This window comes from Stegastes partitus, unplaced genomic scaffold, assembly GCF_000690725.1.
Source record: "Stegastes partitus isolate 25-593 unplaced genomic scaffold, Stegastes_partitus-1.0.2 Scaffold1061, whole genome shotgun sequence".
NCBI lineage: Eukaryota > Metazoa > Chordata > Actinopteri > Pomacentridae > Stegastes > Stegastes partitus.
The window spans coordinates 107,547-126,049 of record NW_007578792.1 but is presented as its reverse complement, the minus strand read 5'-3'; the positions used below and the strand labels follow the sequence as shown (position 1 = coordinate 126,049).

General features: G+C 41.4%; 1 protein-coding gene across 8 annotated transcripts in view; it reads left to right on the top strand.

Moving 5' to 3' along the window:
* The first annotated feature begins 996 nt into the window (after nt 1-996).
* Nucleotides 997-18,503, top strand: part of ddr1 (discoidin domain receptor tyrosine kinase 1) — a 40,358-nt gene continuing 22,851 nt past the window's right edge. For 4 of the 8 annotated variants that reach the window (XM_008295610.1, XM_008295609.1, XM_008295608.1 and 1 more), the window contains exons 1-2: nt 12,684-13,090; nt 17,157-17,259. In XM_008295610.1, coding sequence (XP_008293832.1) covers nt 12,889-13,090; nt 17,157-17,259 — 305 coding nt within the window. In that variant the 5' untranslated portion in view covers nt 12,684-12,888. Of the gene's footprint in view, nt 1,286-2,561; nt 2,740-12,683; nt 13,091-17,156; nt 17,260-18,503 lie in introns of those variants that run through there. The other 4 variants (XM_008295613.1, XM_008295612.1, XM_008295611.1 and 1 more) reach the window with 3 other exon arrangements.

Sequence of the window (18,503 nt, the reverse complement as noted above, 5' to 3'; positions counted from 1 at the left end):
TGTTGTTAATCTTAATCTGAAAGTCAACCAGTGCAGCCAAAACTAACAATGTTTTCCCCGTGAAAGAGTCCTTCACTTTGCTTACTTAACTTTGATCAAAAAATATTTGCTTTATTTGACAAAGCCGCCTCACTTCAGGAGATAAAATGTGCTCACGCATGCCGAAATACTGGCATAAGCACTCAGACATGCAAGGTAGGTAGCAGAGAGTTAATCAGTGTTCTCCTTCCCTGTTTATCCAAGGTGGAGCTCAGAGTCTGTTAAATGACCTTTATTGTCCCTCTCTGCTGATGGAGCACCATCTAAACTATCCCACCTTTCACGGGCAAGTAGCGACACATACTGTAACGACTTTCTCAGTCTGTCTTCGTCTGATTTGTTTGATGTAATTCAGCACAAAAAGTACAGACACGTGTGGCTTTTTTAAGAAACATGAATTCCCAGTTTCACGCCTGATTTGCCTCAGAGCCTCAACTGTCTTGGCTCCAGCTTCGTTGCTGTGTTTTACTGCAAACCCTTTAGTGTGAGTCATTACAGCCCCGGGGCAGTAATGGTATACAGTTAACCCACCAGTCCTCTGTAATAAAGTTTCCTGCAGAGGTAAGTACCAAGTGTGTGTGCTGTGGCTCTACATTAAGTGGCCCTGGTCAGATGCTACAGTTGCAGAACAAATTAATCAAGAGAAAACGGCTCCCAAACAGCTTGCTTTCTTGCAAGGGGTTAACAAGGTGAAATCATCCTGCTGCAGCTATCATATGTCAGTAAGAAAGAAATCCCACCGCTCCCACAGCCTCCACATTGGATTTCATTTTACAATGTTTTTCAGGTCACAGCTCCCTCCCACGGGATGCTCTGATTGGTCGAGCGGCCTGCTGGCATATCTAATGAGACACCTTACTCTGCGCTCTGATTGGCCGCAGCCGGTGCACTCATGTAAATGAGCACCTGGCGGCGCCTGCTGGCGGAGCCCGGACCGCGGACGAGCCGAGATTGAAGGAGGGGGCCGAGGCTGAGGTGTCTCCCACCAGCTCTCTTTTATAATGTCCCTCAGCGTCGACAAGTTTAAAACTTCCCCCCGAGAGTGTCAAATGAAAGTCAGGCCGAGGGAGTGAAAAACACGAGCCGGTGCGTTCACGGCAAAGTCCGGAGTATTGGCTGAGTTTCTGGGGCTGAGGTCGTTCAACAGCTGCTCCGGAGCTCCGTGTGGATTGTTGGGTTGTTCGGGACACTAAACCCAGAGTTTGTCTCTCAAAGTTTGGGCTGCTGTCACTTCTCTGTCTTTTAGGTAAGTACTGACAAACTGCCGCTAAACCCTGCGCGCTGCTCCTCAGCGGCCGCTCCGCTCTATAATAAGGAGCTGTGATGATATTGGTTCGGATATTTCCAGCTGTCTGTCTGTCTGTCTGTCTGTGTATGTGTGTGTCTGTCTGTCTGCTTTACTCTGTGACTTGGCGTCTGTAAGTCTCGCTGTGAGTTGCAGCTCTGGACTCCGGCCACGGTCTCTCCGGTATATTGGGTTTAACGCTGCCCTCCGGTCTGTGCACATTTTTCGTGGCAGACACCTTGTGGCATTTACCGACTGCGTAGCTGGAATATTGTGGCGGTGTACATCATGGTCTGGATTTATTGCAAACTGTGCCGCTAAATGTGGGTCACTGGCAGCAGAGATGGCACTATTCGGAGTGCTGGGGCTACTCTTTGCCCCTTTATGGTCACTTTGTTTTGCTTTGTTTCACTCTGTTTCTCTCTCAACCTCCCAAAAAAGTTGCCTGGGTTGCATTAAATTGTCACCAGTCATTTCTCTCTTGTCACTGGCTTTACACAGCACCTCATCTACTGAACCTCACAAGTTAAACAAAAGTAAGATGTTTTGAGGCAGCAGTCCTGATTGATGGCTCAGTAAAAGGTGTGACCATCACACAAACCGCTGACCCTGTGACCTCGCAGCATCTCCTCAGCTTTGCTTTCTCTAACATTAAATGAGGTGGTTCTCCATCAGGGAGCAAATCAGTCACCAGAACCAGCGCATGAAGCCTGGGAGGAGGACCTGTGTTGACTCTGGAGATGAGCTGCCACAATGTTTGGACTTTGATCAGGATGTACATTTGTGTTTTTATGAATCAGAAGAAATGAGCAATAGTGATGATTCAATCCTGTTTTCTGTGCAGAGAGCAGAAAAGATTATGTTCAAAACCTGCATATTTCACCTTTCTGCCTGTTTTTTTTTTTGGAGATATGGGTGTGAATGCATGTATTTTTGCTGACTGCTTGTTGTGTGTCTCTGTGCTTGCAGGGAGGCAGAGGTTGCCTGATGGAGGAGTTAACAATGGGCTTAAGTGTCTGTGTGTGACCGATCACCTTTCCCACCGAACAAAAATGGGAGATGTAGAGTAGTTTGTTGTTCAGGGAGCTGAACAGGCGGTCCAGAGGAGGTGTAGCGTTGTTGGAGGAGGGGGTGCTATTCGCTGAAAGAGACAATAAAATGTCATCTTCTCTCCCCGCCCCTCCATTTCTGCCTCTATAGTAAAAGCATAAAGTAAGAAGAATCCCCAAGTGTTGATGCACAGTCCCCTCGTGGCCAGCACATGTCTGCTGGATCCCTGTCTCATAGGCATCTGGCTGCTAAGTCTCCTACAGCGTCCCAAGAGAGTGATTGGCCTTGGATAGCTGCTTTTTATCAGCAGTGCAGTCCAGCAAATGACTTAGAGAATGTTTTAAATACTTGGATAGACCAGTTATGTAAGTACAAATATGCATGTGTACATTTGGGAAACAGATTTTTGCCTATTTGTCTTCCCCTTGGCAGACTTTTTTCATTAATTGCATAATGTGCTTTGTGAAGAAGTGGACTCACAGTAGGTGATTTGTTTAACAGTTACTGAGAAATGACTTGTATTTGTTTTGTGTCAGCCTTTCGAGATGTGAGGACTCAGCAGCTAATGTGTTGGAAGGCAGTTGTTTTTATGCACAACAGAAGATGAACGGGTTTTGCACTGTTACTGTTTTGTGGTTGCCTGTGTGTAAACACAGAGGAAAGGTTTGGTGTTGGCGATGGGAACACTGGTTGATCATTGACCTCCGTCTGTTGTCTCCAGTCTGAGCCATTGTTTTGGGGGCAGGCATGCTTTGTGACTTTGTCTTTGCTTTCTGGTTGTTGACCTTTCTGAAAAGGCTCTTAGCAGGTGGATAGAAGCCCAGAGGAGACAGACCCTGTACAATGACTGAATTGTAATGCTGGTTTTTATAGGGATGTGGGTAGTTAACCACTGGAAATAGCACAATAAAGATAATATTGTGTTCAACCCAGAAAAACAGTCTTTTACATGAGTTCCCTCACAGTGGTCATGTATTAGATGTATTGTGTTTATTTCGTTTGTAATTTGCTCCCAACAGATGAAGCAGGAAAGCCAGTGGGGAAATTAATTTTAGCATGATGACACACCATCATCACTCACCTCTTTCTACAGCGCCCCTTTAATGAGAAATGAAACCAATTACTGGCAGGACTACACTGTCCAGTCTGTTGTCCTACACCAATTTCCCTTCAAGTCCAGGCAACTGGACTTTTTAATTGCATTTGTCGTGTGCATGGTCACATGCAGAGTGAGCTCGTCAAGACTGTCTGACAAACAAATTGTTTGTGTAATGGGCAGTAGCACTTCAAAGCAGAATCTGGGACTTTAGTCAGCAGTGAGTTTTCAAAAATCTACTTCACTTCCTTTCTGTCAGTCTCCAAGTCCTACTGTCTCTCAGATCAGTTATCGCTTCTCTCCAGCATTGCTTCATCCCCTGTCCCTCCATCCCTTCCTGACATCCAGCATGCTTTTGATCCCCTAATTGATCATTCTAGCAATTTGTCTCTTTCCTGCATCTAACACAGATTCTGTCTCCATGTCTTTTATCTCTCCGTTCCCTTTGAAGCAGCACTAGATGTTTGGTTTATCCCACTCCTCCTCTGCTCATCCATGTTATCCTCAGTCTCCCCTCTGCTATCGTCCCTGTGAGTCTCCACATTTATCTCTTAGCTCTTTCTGTCAGTGCTGCCCTGTTTAGATAGCAATGTTGCTGCTTGGATGCAAGTCAGCCGGGGTTAAATTTTCTTCAAAGTATTTGTCACACACATCTTATCAAGCTTTCTTAGAGCTCGGCGTCATGAGTCATTTTAGCTCAGGAACCTGCAAAAATATGGTTCAAAAATGAAAGGTGGCCTGTTTTGAAGGTGCCAATGTACATTTATGATAAAGTTTGACATCAGGATCAGAATGTGGCAAAGTTCAAAAATCTAATAGACAAGTTATAGCTCCCTATTGTATAATTTCTAAAACATAATACATATTTTAGGTGTAGAAATATCGAAAACTTGTATTATGTTTAATACAATGCTTGTTAAGTTAATGGACTAATTAGATAATGCTTCAGTGTGAATGCTGTAAATCATTTGCTCGTTCACGCATCTCAGGCTGAAAGTTGAAATCATCAATGCGGAAAAATGAAGACAAACCTTGTGAAAGATGGAAACAAAGTTAGGTCACGATGCGTTCAGGTATCTGCCCCGCTCTTAAGAAAAAAAGAAATCATTTCATTTCAAGTGCATACACTTTGGTGGTGTTCTCGTTGGAGCTGCCAGCACACAGAGTGCCTATTACGATTATAATTACTATTGACTGAAGCAGGTGATCAGAAACATTGTTGGAACATGTAAGAAAACTGTGTAGAACATCAAAGCTTGCCTTATTTTTAATGTGTCTTCCAGCACATGATGAATTAAAGTTATAATGACATCCACATTTACTGGGCTCGAGATGTCTGTTTTTGCCTCCAAGGGATTTGGAGGGACACATTAGAACCAGGAAACTGTTGTTTGATGAGTAATTTAGCTATTTTTAGGAGTCCTTTTTTGCTGAGAGGGAGGAGGAATACTGGAAGTGTGATGGAAGTATCAGCATGTCCCTGAGGCTTTTGACAGAGAAGTGTTTGTTTGTGTGGCCGGAGTTTAGTGAAGCCCAGACTTTATATTAACCAGGTTACCACAGTATTGGTTCCTGGTTTGCTTTTGTGTGAGTGTAATTTTTTTTTTGTTGTTTGCCTCCTGCTGCTGTAGCCAAACATTAATCAGCCCAAACACTTGTTTCTCCTCAGCCATTTGTTAGAGAGCTGGGTAGGCAAAAGTGTTTTCATTAATTTGACTGAAAATGCTGAGTCTCGCTGAATTCATTCCTGTTTGACCCGATCTCTCTGCTTTGGCTTTCTGCTGCCTTCTGTGTCTCTCAGGTTCATTACTCTCCATATGCATCCCTGTCTCCCTCCTTCTGTTCCCTCTTTGTTAGTTTCAAAAGCGGCTCGCTGAATGAATAATTGTCAATCTCCTGTGGGCAAAGAGTTGTTTTTGTCCCATGCTTACACTGTCATTCTGGTTATCTTTTGTTGGATAGCTGGTGGGATTTTACCTTTATAATGTTCTTCTGTCTGTCTCCTGATCTGACTCTGTTTTCTCTTTGCTCATTGTGAGACTAGCACTGTGCTGCCACATGCCTCTCCTTTCTCCTTTCACCCCATCCTCCACTCTGCTGCTGGCAGTGGGACTGTGCAAACTGAACGCAGGGAATTAAGCTGCGTCGTGCCATCACACTGCAGCCCTAAAGTAGCGTCTGTGTCAAACCAGAACCAGAGATCCAGACACACCGTGCTGCTATTCTGTCAAATAAACATGCTAGTGCTCCGTCCTACCTGCTAGATTCTCATAATGATTGCACTCACGCTTCAGCTAAGGTCAGTCTGAGCTGATCCTTCCCCACAGAGGCAGTGTACGTTTATTGTTTCATTTATAGTAGAGGTGAGACAGGCCTCCCGTTAACTTACTTTCACGAAAAAGTGAAATGAACCTCGACTCATTCCTATGGATTATACAGATAAAAGGAGCTGAGGGTACATGCACTGACATGTATGAGGCTTCAAGCCCTGGGAAACAAAACTGTGTTTCAGCTACTGTCAGTCACAACCAGTTTCCCAAAATATACTCTAACGCACTCTCTTCTCTTGAGTATGCACAGGATGCACAGAGGGAGCATTTTTCTCTTTGATTCACACAATGCAGCTAATAAGACAGCCTGCTTTGTGTGTAGATCACATTGTGTTGCCAGAGGTGCTAACAAGGCCCTCACTTTTGTGCGAGTGTGTCTTTGTTATGCTCTGTTCTTTGTAGTATTTCAGCTTTGACAGAACATCTCTTAATGTTTTATTTTGGCTCTCTGCTATAATCAGGCTTATTTCCTTTTGATTGCCTCTGCAGATGCCATATTATTGGAACACAATGATACAGCTGTAATTACAAAAAAAAAAAAAGAAAAGAAAAAAAAGGTCCAGCCTGCTATACTGTTTTTACTGCAGGCCTGTAGACAAATATTGGATCTAAGTGGTTTGGCTTTCTCTGATGATCGACAAAAGACCAACATGCGATACCCACTTTTAAAACAGTTCACAAGATCTTAGTCGTCGAACAGATTGTAAAAATAACCTCTTATTAAGTAATATTACCAGGACAAGTAAGAGCAATGTATTGGCAGCATTGTTCTTTGAGCACTGAGACATTATGGAGCACATCGAAAAAGAGCTTCTGAATAAACTGTTACGCCAGAAATCCAGAATTATGTAGTCATTACTGTGTATTATTTACAACATTAAGATCGTGTAAGCTGATAATGAGGATAGACAAGGGAGCCGAGCCCAAACGATGCTGGATGTTTAGGTAGAGTCCAATGCCCATACTTGAATTAAATATTCTCGTAAAGATTCATCAGCTTGTCTTTCTGTTTTCACCTGCACATTTATGAGCATTTCTGCCCTGAAGTTAAAGTCTCAAATCTCAAAAACACTACTTCAGACTTCTGGAGTTTTCTGTGTAACAAGCCTAAGACACAATCTTGTCATCTTGTGGGGCAGGGCTGTGAATTATTACATTATTCCTCTTCAAAATCAGTTTCCTGTTGGAACAGATATGACTGAATTATTAAAATGCTACAACTCAACATTGCGTAGCACGGAGTACTTTTACCGTGCCACAGATGAGCTGGTGTGCTTGAACTGCAACAAGTTGCGTTTGAGTGAATGGAGAGAAAGTCTGGGATTTAATAGAGCCATATATTCTGAAGTATCAAACAGTGTAAAGTTACAACTAAACCATGTTGAGACGGAAAGAAATTATTGACATGATAAAAACTTGTAGACGTGTGGTTTGATTAAAGCAGGGAGGTTAAACAATAACTTCCAGAGTTGTGACTGTCTGTACAGACCTGAAGATTGTAATAACGTAATGTCAGTTCTCTTTGATGAGCTGCATAAAATGTGCCGTTGCTTGTTAACTGTTCTCAAACATACAACAACAACAAGGGTTGAGCTCTACCCACTGAGCAGATCTCCAGCAAACGTATGTAGTATGACCAACACAGCAGCAGACCCTCCTACATCATGTGGCTGACCTTTAAAAATGTTTTGGTTTAGGGGCTGTTGAAAGCATTGTGGTCTTGGATACCCTGTTTATGACACACATTTTATATGTTTTTAAGCTTTGATGTGTATGTTTTGGCTGTACTGTGTACTCTGGCTCTAAACCTGGTGTAATGTTTTGTTCCCTGCATTTACAATTAGGTTTGTGTTGCTGCTGTTGATGAAGGCTTTCTCCTTTGCCAGGCTAATCAGTCTCCATCCGTCTCTGTCTGCCATGCAGAGCTGCTACAACTACTGTGGTCTGTTCAGCCAACTGGACCTGTTTCCAAGTGTAAAGCAGGCAGCGAAAAGGGAAAAGATGAAAGTTTGACTCCTTAGCTATGACTGATTTATGCTTTTTGTAACTAGTTTTTGCTCTCACAGGTCTAAACTATTATGGGTGTTAGCTTATGAATTACATCTGTTATGAACTCTGTGTCTAGGGTAGGGTGTTTTTGGGTAAATGCTGAGCTGTCTTAATCATTTCGTGTTAAGCACAACTAAACAATTCCTGGAAACATGTTTTTCTCTTACAGTCCCCTTTCTTCACCATGATTCACCGCATGCTCTGTAGTGCTTCACTCCTGTGCTATGCTTTCTCCTATTATTGCTGCTGCTGTTTAATTGGTTTTTCTGACTCGTCTGCTGTTGTTGTCTCTCTTTAACTCTTATTGCCATGTTTAAGTGATTCATCAATTCCTCTCCTGGTTCCTCTGGTAAAACTCAGCAAAGTCAAATTTCACTTTCATGACTGGCACTTCCTTGTATAGATGAATGTTATGACACAGATGTACAATTCGATGATTCATGTATGACTAACACCATGACTAACACGGCCCTGTATTCTATAATTTACAGGACAAAACTGCTTTCCACTCTCACCCTTGTTTCTGCATTGAAGGAATTATTACACAGAGTAATAAATTAACATTTAACCAATGTAACCTGAAGGAAATGCTTTCAAACTGTGGGGACAAAAGAACCTCATGGGCAGATTGGTGCAGCCAAATAATGTCTGTCCTTGGAGCGTGTCTACAGTGAAACAGTGGCTCTGTGGGGCTCAGCACGTCTCTCATACCATCCCAGAGTCACACAGAAGCCAGCCTGTTTTCAGGAAAGCTGTCAAATGACCTTGTCTCTGTGGTGGGCACAGGCTCACCCATCAATGTGTTTTTAAGATTCAAGCTTAATTTGTGTTTCCTTCTCTCCAGCACTCAGAGCGTAGTGGTGCATACAGTCTCACCAGCGTCCTCACACACCAACAGTAATCCGAAACAAAGAGCCCACTACTCCGTCTCCCCAGCGACCATTAGTCATGTCTAACTGGCAGCAGGTCACTTTGTCTGGCCGTGACTTGAGACTTCACACTTTGATCAGCGTATTGAACAAGAAAGACGTGAAAGAAGCAAGTCTCATTGGTTTTGTATTTGGGATAGACTGATTGTTGGCCTGGCTGATTATCGTGGCCGATATTTGGCACTTTTCCTATTATCTGTATCTTTATCGGCTGATTGTTGATGGATTAAATGCACTACTTCAGGTCTGATGCTGCCTCCTCTCTCTGTTTGTCGTCACTCTGTGGGCTCAGAAATGTCTCTCAAGAGACTGCAAAAACTGAACAAGAAAAACAAGCCGTTGTCACAAACCAGGAAACTAGCTACTCTCACTGTGGCTGAAGCTACGCTAACAGCTAGTGGCTAAGTTAATGGGCAGCCACAAGAAAGAAGAAAGAAAATAGAGCAGAACAGCAGACTTAACTGCAGGAGACAAACTGATCAATCTGAGTCGATCCCACATAAACAGAGGAGAGCATCCTAATTTAATCACTTACTTCATTACATATGCAGTTAGTCACTTTTACTATTGAAGAACATGCTTATCACATGCAGTTAAAACATTATATTTAAGCTGTATTGGTTCCAAATATCAGTTATTGGACTCTCTTGCCAAATGCTAATATTCGGTATTGGTATTGGCTCTGTAAAACCCATATCGATCAATTCCTATTTTCTATGTTGCAAATTGTATGCATTGTTGGTGATTTTTTTTTTTTTTTTTAGATAATTTATCAAAACTTGATAAAACAAATGAGAGTATCTGCTGTTTTAAGCCATGTTGGTGATGTCTCTACTTCTGTTCAGATGGAAATGTATCAACGACTGCTTGATAAATCTCTTTCTACTTGTGGGTTACCGTTTTTAAAATCCCCTTTGCTACATGTAAGGACAACAACTTCCCAACAACAACCTACACGCTGAAAATGGCAAATTTTAAAGTGAATCAGGCATTTAATTAATTACCCCGTCGCCTTTGGTGCAAATGTTCTACTCTTGGCTCAGCGCTGCCCTGGATGATTGTTTTGGCTTAGGCAAAGCACCTTGTTTAGATTTATTTACGACCTAATACGCATCAGTTCTTTTCAATTACTAACTCAACAATACAGTAAGAGTTTAAAATCTGAGATGCTTAAAGCACACATGACAGCTATAAGTCATCAAAGTTATTAAGTGGTAATAAAACTGATAGATGCGTTCTACTCTTACAACTCCAAAAGTAAGCAAATAATAAGCAAGAAACTGCACAAGTGATAATTTGCAAAGGTAGTTGCTCAGCAGCTCTCTTGAGTCTTGGATTTTGACAATGTGACTGAGAAAGCAAAAATAGATTAAGCATCAACTGTGATTGATGACCTCTGTTAGGTTGTAAAGCTTGTGGAGTTGATTTTTTATTTTTTATTTTATACTGTACCCGCACTGATTTAAACTAATGTCTATCTGCAATGTAATAAATCACAAAAGCCTGGAAGTAATGATTTGCTTTGAAAAACAGTGAGCATGTGATATAAAATATTGCACAGTTTGCAGTAGCTTGGCTGAAACATGCAAAACTGTCTCCTTTAGGTCACTCCTGACAGTTGGATCGGCTTCATTCAACAACTGGAAAAACGAACAAATGCTAACATTTGATACCAACACGAGTGCCTCTCTGGAAAAGACACAACCCAGAGTCGAGGCACTCTGGCCAGCTTTTCACTGAAGCAATCTAGACTGACAAACTATCTCTAATGATGCTGCTAACTAAAAAAAGTTATCCTGTGTGTATCTGCTCTCCACTCCGTTTCTCTTGTCAGTAGTGTTTTGTTGTGTGGGACAGAAACAGCAGCTGCTTATAAGTATTCATTAGTCCGCTTGTGGATTAGCTGAGACAAAATGTGAGTGTAGATCAGGCTGCACACTGTGCTGCCTCCTCCAGAACACAGTAGGCCCTTTTCCCTCTCTCTGAGCACTAACCACAGCTGTTCAACACCACTTGACTTTTCAAGCAACAATGTTCTCAGATAGCTGTGGCCACTTTTGTTCTTGCTCGATGAAACATTTGTCTGGTCGGCTGTCTGCTTTTTTTTTTTTTTTTCAAAAGAGTTTGTCTCCCTGTGGAATCCTGGATAAAAGGTTGCTCTTTTGTTACTCCCTTGCTGGCAAATTGTTGAGACTCTGTTGAGGAAGATGTTTGTCGATATCCGGGCGGTTGTAATGGTGACTGCCTCGGATGTGTGGCCCCACTCATCAGATTTGTGCACTGAATTTGTCATCTGGGAGATAAACACACATACCCATTCATTTGGACAACTTTAAAGTTTTATTTTCTGCACAAACAAAAAGATGTCAGTCTCTCTTCCTGTGTGTTTTTTTTTAACCTACACTTGAAACACATACACCCTGTATCGGTTGCGATTCCCTTATTCAAGACAGCTGCACTGGCTGGCTATCCCTGAGCTCTCTATACCCACTTGCGCGCCCCACGCACCCGTGCAAACATACACTCCAAGGCCATAAATCACCATCTCCACACCACCTCCTTCCTCCCAAACGCACATACACCCATGACGTTGCTGCTCTTGTTCTGCCGTCTCTGCCCTGTTGTGCCCCAGCTAACGCTATTCGCCCATACATCCCCTCTCACTGCCTACCCTTCGTCCAACCCACCCCCACCCCGCAACCCTTCCGACTTTCTGTCACTACAGCTGTGTGTCAGCTGTCGGCCTGTCCCGGTCTAGTCAGAAATGAAGCCGAAACACAGAGGGTCTATGGGGAGGACGGCCTGGCCTCTCTGCCTCTCCCAGCTGTCACTCCCACTTCAGATATTCACCGATCATAAGGTTTCTTTCCCTCCATCGTTTTTCACAACCGTCTTCCTCAAAGACATTTGAAAGTAATATATGCACAAGGGACGAGGCTATTAATCTTGTTTTGTGTCCGTTCTTTTCTGTACAATAACTACACGTGTTTGTAAAGTATTAGGAGGAAATATTATGTCTTTTTGTAGAGAATAATGATACAGATATACTCATCAGCCAGTGTGTTAGGCACTAACAAACCAATAATACAGCAGACATGCAGTAAATAAAGGCTATGATGAAGTTCATAATGTAGTGTTAAAACTAAAGGGCTATTGTTTCAAACTTTATAGTCATTTTGGAGTTCAACAGCACGACAGACTCTAAAATGACCGTGAAGATGAATCAGTACAACTCTTAAAGATTTTTTAACAAAAACTCAACATTGTAACCTTCATGGAGGGCAGTTCATCGCAACTCTATTTTATACGCTTGCTTTAATTTCTGTAAGCGCGTTCCTGCAATTGAGGTGTAAAGCGGAGGTTGGTATGTTCAAAGCTTTCAAGGATCTTTAAAGAACGCATGCCAAATATCTGCGATGTGGTGTTATGAGCACGTAGTTTCCTTGGTAATAGCCTGTCACGGACCACAATCATGTTCCCATTGACTCAAAAATCTGACATCTGTACTTGTGGTTTCTCTCATCCATTGACTTTCATTTCTCTAGTCTTCGAGCTGTTTGTTTATTTATTTTCAAAAAGCTGTAATGAACTGAGTGCTCCAAATATGCTCCATCCTATTAAGCCAAAGAAGGTTTGAAATCAGTAATTTGGAGAAATGATTGACATTTCAAACAGAATAAAATTCTGTAGGCGCAAATTGGGATGGCTAAGTATACCATTCTCAATTACTAAGCTGCTTGTAGCCTTTCTGAAAGCAGAAAAGTTGTTGTATCACAGCATTCTGATGCCAGAGAGAAAAACTAATTAGACTTTGAAAATGGGGTTTGTTATATTGCTTTGACATGTAACGTGTTTTGGAATAAGAGGATTGGAGTTATTGATAGAGAGAGAGTGTGTGTGTGTGTGTGTCTGTCATTGTTGCAGTTCATAGACAGTAAGCAATCGTATGGTTAATAAACAGCAAGTGGAGTAAATCCAAAGAATTTGAAATTATAACAAGTAATAGAAATATTTACAGTGTGCAGGAATGCGCAAGTCATTTGCTTTAGAAATTTGCAAATTTACACATGTGCAGAGAATAAAAATGCTGTTTTAATGTAATATGTGGTAATGTATTGTGGATGCAGCTCTAAACGTGTGTTTTTCTCTGACAGGTATGCCTGTGGTCAGCAGTGTGTCTCCAGGGAGGTAACCAGGTGTGTTGCTGCTGTCATGGCCTTCACAATCCTGCGGCTGTGTCCTGTCGCTGTAGTCACAGTCCTCACAGTTCTGGTGTCGTCCTCTGAGGAACATGAGTGGCAGTTTAACCCAGGTAGGATGTCATATACACACATAAAGACAAAGACAGTATCTAAGTTTGTGTTAGAGAAATTGTATCTCTAGGTTTTTTTTCTTTTTTGTCCTTTTTTGATGTTTTTTTCCCCCAAAAAACATTTGTTTGAAACTATGTGTGTCTTGTGCCCGCTGTCCGTAAGGCTTGTTCTCCATCCACTATCAACAGGCTATCCTGTGTCCTCTCCTTGTCTGCCAGTCAGTCATGTGTAATTGGAGAATGAGATAGCAGGGTGGTTTCCCCCAGCTCGTCAAAACTGCTCATGCATCGGCAGTTTATGACAGTGTCCATCAAAATGTTCGGGAAGGGATCACACTGTTTGCACCAGGGGTCGACCAATTTTTTATTTTTTTTTCCAGGGCTGATGCCAATTATTAGTATTTAGGGAGATTATTAAGTAAAACTTGTAACCAATAGGTGCATCCAAACCAAGTAGTTCATTTTAAATGAACTTATTTTATTAGAGATCAGCTATAAAAATATCAAAAAACCAATACTAATCACTTGAACAAATCTAGACATTGGATCCAATGATGGGTCAAACTGATTATCAGTTGACCCCTAGTTTGCAGTCTGGACAGATTTCTGATTGCAGCAGTTAGACTGTTATTTAATTAAGCCAGCAACTACTGATTACTGTTGTAATTATGTGTTGATTAATTATTTAATGCATCACTTCGTCTACAAATTAATTCCCAGAGGCCATAGTGACATCGTGTCCCACAAACAGTTCAAAATCAAAATGTGTTATTATGATATATCCAGATAAGATAGAGCTGAGAGAAAACAGAAAAGTCTTCACATTTAAGCAAAGTGAAATCTGGGAATGACTTAAACTGTTGATCCAAAGTAGAGCTTTAAAAAAAAAAAAAAAATCCATTTGTTAATCAACAAAATGTCTGGGCAGATGTTTTGAATGTAAGTTAACTGCTTCATACAGTCAGATGTGTCGGTTCATCACTTTGGGCCTGACTGAAATACTTGCTTTGTGCCACTAAGGATAAATCGAGTTTTAATCTAGTACCATCATTAGAGCAATGTTTATGCTGTTCAGTACTTTGACTTGTTACTAAATACCTACAAAACATAAAAGATGTCCATCCATGTCTGCTGAATTTTGCTAAGAAACTAAACAGCACGCTAAAAAACATGATATATTTTACAACAGAAGTGAGTTCATCTCTGCAGGACATCACTTAAATGTCAAATATTTCAAATAAAAAAATCCAACAATAACAAATACTTTAGAAAGAGAATAATGAAATACAGGCCTCAAAGTAGAAAACTCAATGCAGCTAAAGTAAATATACCTGTGATCAGTGACACACAAGTTAGACAATTTGCCATCATTGAAACCAAAATGAGTCCACCTGTGATGTCCAACCAGCTTGATCGATGAATATGGTTATAAAATGACCTGTGAACACCAGAACCTTCTTATCTTTGGACCTGGTCCTGGACTGTGTCTGTCTGCATGTCGGCATCATGGTGCCACAAGAGAAAGAGCTGCCAGAGGAACTGAAACATTTGATTGTGATTCTTCACAAAGATGGAAAAGAATACAGGAAAATGAGTAACCAACTACAAATCTGTCAAAACAGTTGCAGCAGTAAAGTGGATACTTAGAATGAACCACAGTAGCACTAATCATAGCTACAGTGGCTGTCCCTCTAAAATGATGCCATAGACAGTGCGCTACTTGCACAGTTTCACTCCAAAGCAGACAGGCAAGTTTTGGAGGAGGCAGCAGAGTTTCTATGACAGGCTTTTGATAAAACATTGGAAAAAAAAAAACCCTGATGAATATTGGTAGCGCCTTGCTTAGATCTAGCATGTTTGGCTTGACCTACCAAAGTGAATGTACAGTTCTGACAGTGAAGCACAGAGGTGAGAGTGTTTTGATTTGGGGCTGCCTGAGTGCAAAAGGTGGTGGAGATAGATGACAATATGAATGCCTGTGGATATGCCATAACTGCCGAAGTCACAAAGGATTTGAAAAGAAGAAATAAAAGTATGACTTGGCGAAGTATTTCTCCTGACTTGAATCCAGCAGAAAAGCTTTTGACATGTTTTAACGTGAAAGGAAGAGGAACACACTCCCCCCCAGCAAAGAACAGCTGAAAACAATGGAAGAACATCTCTTCAGGACTTTTTGCAACACTGGTATCCTCCATGCCAAGGAGGCTTGAGTCTGTCATCAGCAATAAGAGTAGATATATGAAGCAGTCAGAAATAAAAGCTTTGAATCCCAGTAATGAAGATGTGCAGACTTTTGTTGCATCAAGTTCCGACTGTGAGACCTGTATTTTTAATATGGTAAATCTAAACTATTTTAAAATAGTTTAAAAGAAGTTTTAACAGAACAAGTACCGTATTGTTCAACTTAGAGGTCATGAAAAAATTGAGAGGTGATACATTTTTAAATCATTTGACATTTAAGTGATGTTGCCCAGGAGTGTCCTCAGTTCTGTTGTCTATGGAAGAACCATCCATCACAATGTCAGTATTGTCACTTGTTTGCTTGCTGACATTGGTGTTTACTTAGTTCATTACTGTGTCTCATTACTACCTCACAAGGCCACTAGCGTGGGTTTATACACTTGTTAAAGTGGCAAAATATTTCTCATTTCTGCTGTTTTTCTTTATCTTATGTGGTTCGTGCGCTGAATACTTGAGGGTTTTGGAAAGTTGATCAGAAAAAAATTGAAGTTATCTCGATGGGCGTTTTTCTTTTTACTACTTTTTTGACCTATAAACTGCACAATTAAGTGCGAAGTGAGAAATAGAGCCCTCATACAAGTTGTTATGAAGGCGTTATTGTCAGTTACATGACCAGTTGACTTCATTGATTCATGGAGTGATTTGTCTACACTAAATGAACGTAGAAATTGTAGTTAAGACTACAGATAAACAAAAACACATTTTGTCCTGACAGTGTGAGCAGAAAGGTTTAGCACATGGGCTTACATTTTTTGTGAAAAAATGACAAAGAGAAGGTGAAAGCCAAGGACACCGACATCATAGACATAGAGGGGTGAAAAGACTGCAGATGGTAGGCTGTTGACTGGCATGTGGTATAATGATGATGATGTAATGAAATGGGCACCTGTTCTCGGGGCGTGGATGGACTGTGTGTGTATGTGTGTTTGTTGTACCCGTTGGGTTTTTAGGGTTTGGCATGCAGCCCAACATTCCTGTTCACTGAGTCAGTGACAGAAACTGAGTTAGACACCCACTCCCGCCTCTTTCTGTCACCCTCAGCCAACACTCCATATCACTGTCGGTACCCCTTTCCACTTTATCACGGATCAAACACTCACTTAGCCTTCCTTCCCCCCACCTTCTCCTCATGACTGCTTCAGAGTGGATAGCCGGGTCATTGGGTAATCCCTGCCTTGGACCACACTATCTGAATAGTTTGATAGAGTGCTGCTGAAGCAGAGTTGGCGCAGATACCCTTGTCGGTATTCTATCTTTGCCCTTAGTTTCTTTCTCTCTTTTGTTCTCTTGGGGATCACCAGAGCCCTGAGGATGTGGGGCAGAGAGCTGCTTGGAAAGACAAAAGGAAAAGGAAACACAATAGGTGTTGTTTTATAGAAGACAGGTCTCATTGTCACGCAGGGTGCCAACACATAAAATATGATCATGCACTCCAAGAGGCATTATGGGTATTAATGACTACCTTTGATGGTTTCATTCGTAACAGGACAGAGAGGCCTTACCAAAACCCAACCATGACCTATTACATGAACTTGTTAGCACTAACCGATCCAAGAGATTCTGTTCCAAATGACAGCAAAAGGAACAGTGTCATATTTTTTCTTGCAGCACTCGCTGTCTGTTGAAGCACGAAGTCCGGAAGTTTTCCCAGAGATGACATAACAGCATTATGCTCCATGACTAATGATGGCTGCTGACTCCAATGGAAATATTGGGTTTCCCCTGGACAAGCGCCCCATACAGATGGGAATTTGGCGAATATCTCTGTCCAGCCTCTGTCTTCCCTTCACTCTCTTTTTCTCTTCTCCATGTCCCTCCCTTACAGCTCAGTGTCGTTACGCCCTGGGGATGGAGGACGGCACCATCCCAGACTCTGACATCACCGCCTCCAGCGCCTGGTCAGACTCCACCGAGGCCAAACATGGAAGGTGAGTAATGTGTGTGCGTCTGTCCAAGGAGGAAAGTAACGAATAACTAAGTAGATTTCCTTATACAACAACATTTTGTCTAAAACTGTAATTTAAAGAGTAATTTGACGCTCAGCTGAAAAGGTTTTTTTCAGTTGCTGATAAATTGCTTAACTTTTAAAGTGTTGAACGCTGTTGTGTTTGGAAAGTTAAGAAATATGAACAACAGGTTTTGATACAGTTACAATGATGTGATTTAAAGGAGAGCAGAAGTCTGTTTTACATTTTTGCAGACTTTTTTTGGCACGTGTGCTGTACAGTAATAACTTTCAGAAGAATTTATTTCTCCTCCTTCTATTTCTGTTTTGTTTTAATTATATCAGCCCTGTCTGTCACTGATTTGTTATTGTGAGGTGATGCAGTGCCGACAGGAGACATTACCATGTAATGACAGCGTGACATTGACATAAATTAATACAGACTTGATGTTTACTGTGATGAATTACATAACTGACATAACTCTGGAGAAAGTATCTGATTTTCATACCATAATGATGACAATTAGATGCCAAGATGAGTGTGAAAGGTATTTCAGATTTGTAATACAAATCAAAAGGATGGAGTGAGAGGAGAATAATTAATGTTCATGTATCTCCAGCCATAACATTAAAACCACTTGCCAAATATTGTGTAGATCCCTCTTATGCTGCAAAAATAAGCTCTGACCTGTTGGGGAATGGACACAGAACTTCTGGAGGTACACATCTGATTCGTTTGGCAAAATATATACAACATAGTTGTTAAAATGTGACTAAGTGGTAATTAGATCTGATACCAGTGTTTTCCTGTAAGTAGTAAAGGATCAGGATGCATCACAGGTCAGTTCACATGCCCTGTAGAAGAACTACTGTTGTACTAAAGTAATTTTTAGGAGGTCTATTAGATTTGTTAGAAGTTGATGGTGTGTCTTTGTATAACCCACTTGGTAATCATATTACCTCCGTCTCTGTCTGGCAGTGAGATCAGATTAATGAGAGCCAAGTTAGACGTGCAACATGCAAGAGCTTTTGCAGGATCGTAAGTTTGTTTGGGTTCATTTGTCTGCATCGGTCTCTTGGGCTGGGTGTCTAACCATGTGGAAGTGATTATTAGCCAAAACTCTTTTTAAGACACACCGGGGGGATCTTAAGAAACGAAGAGGAAACAGGGACCAGTGGATGCAAAGCAAAAAAAAAGAAGAAGATAAATAGGAAAGCAAGTGAGAA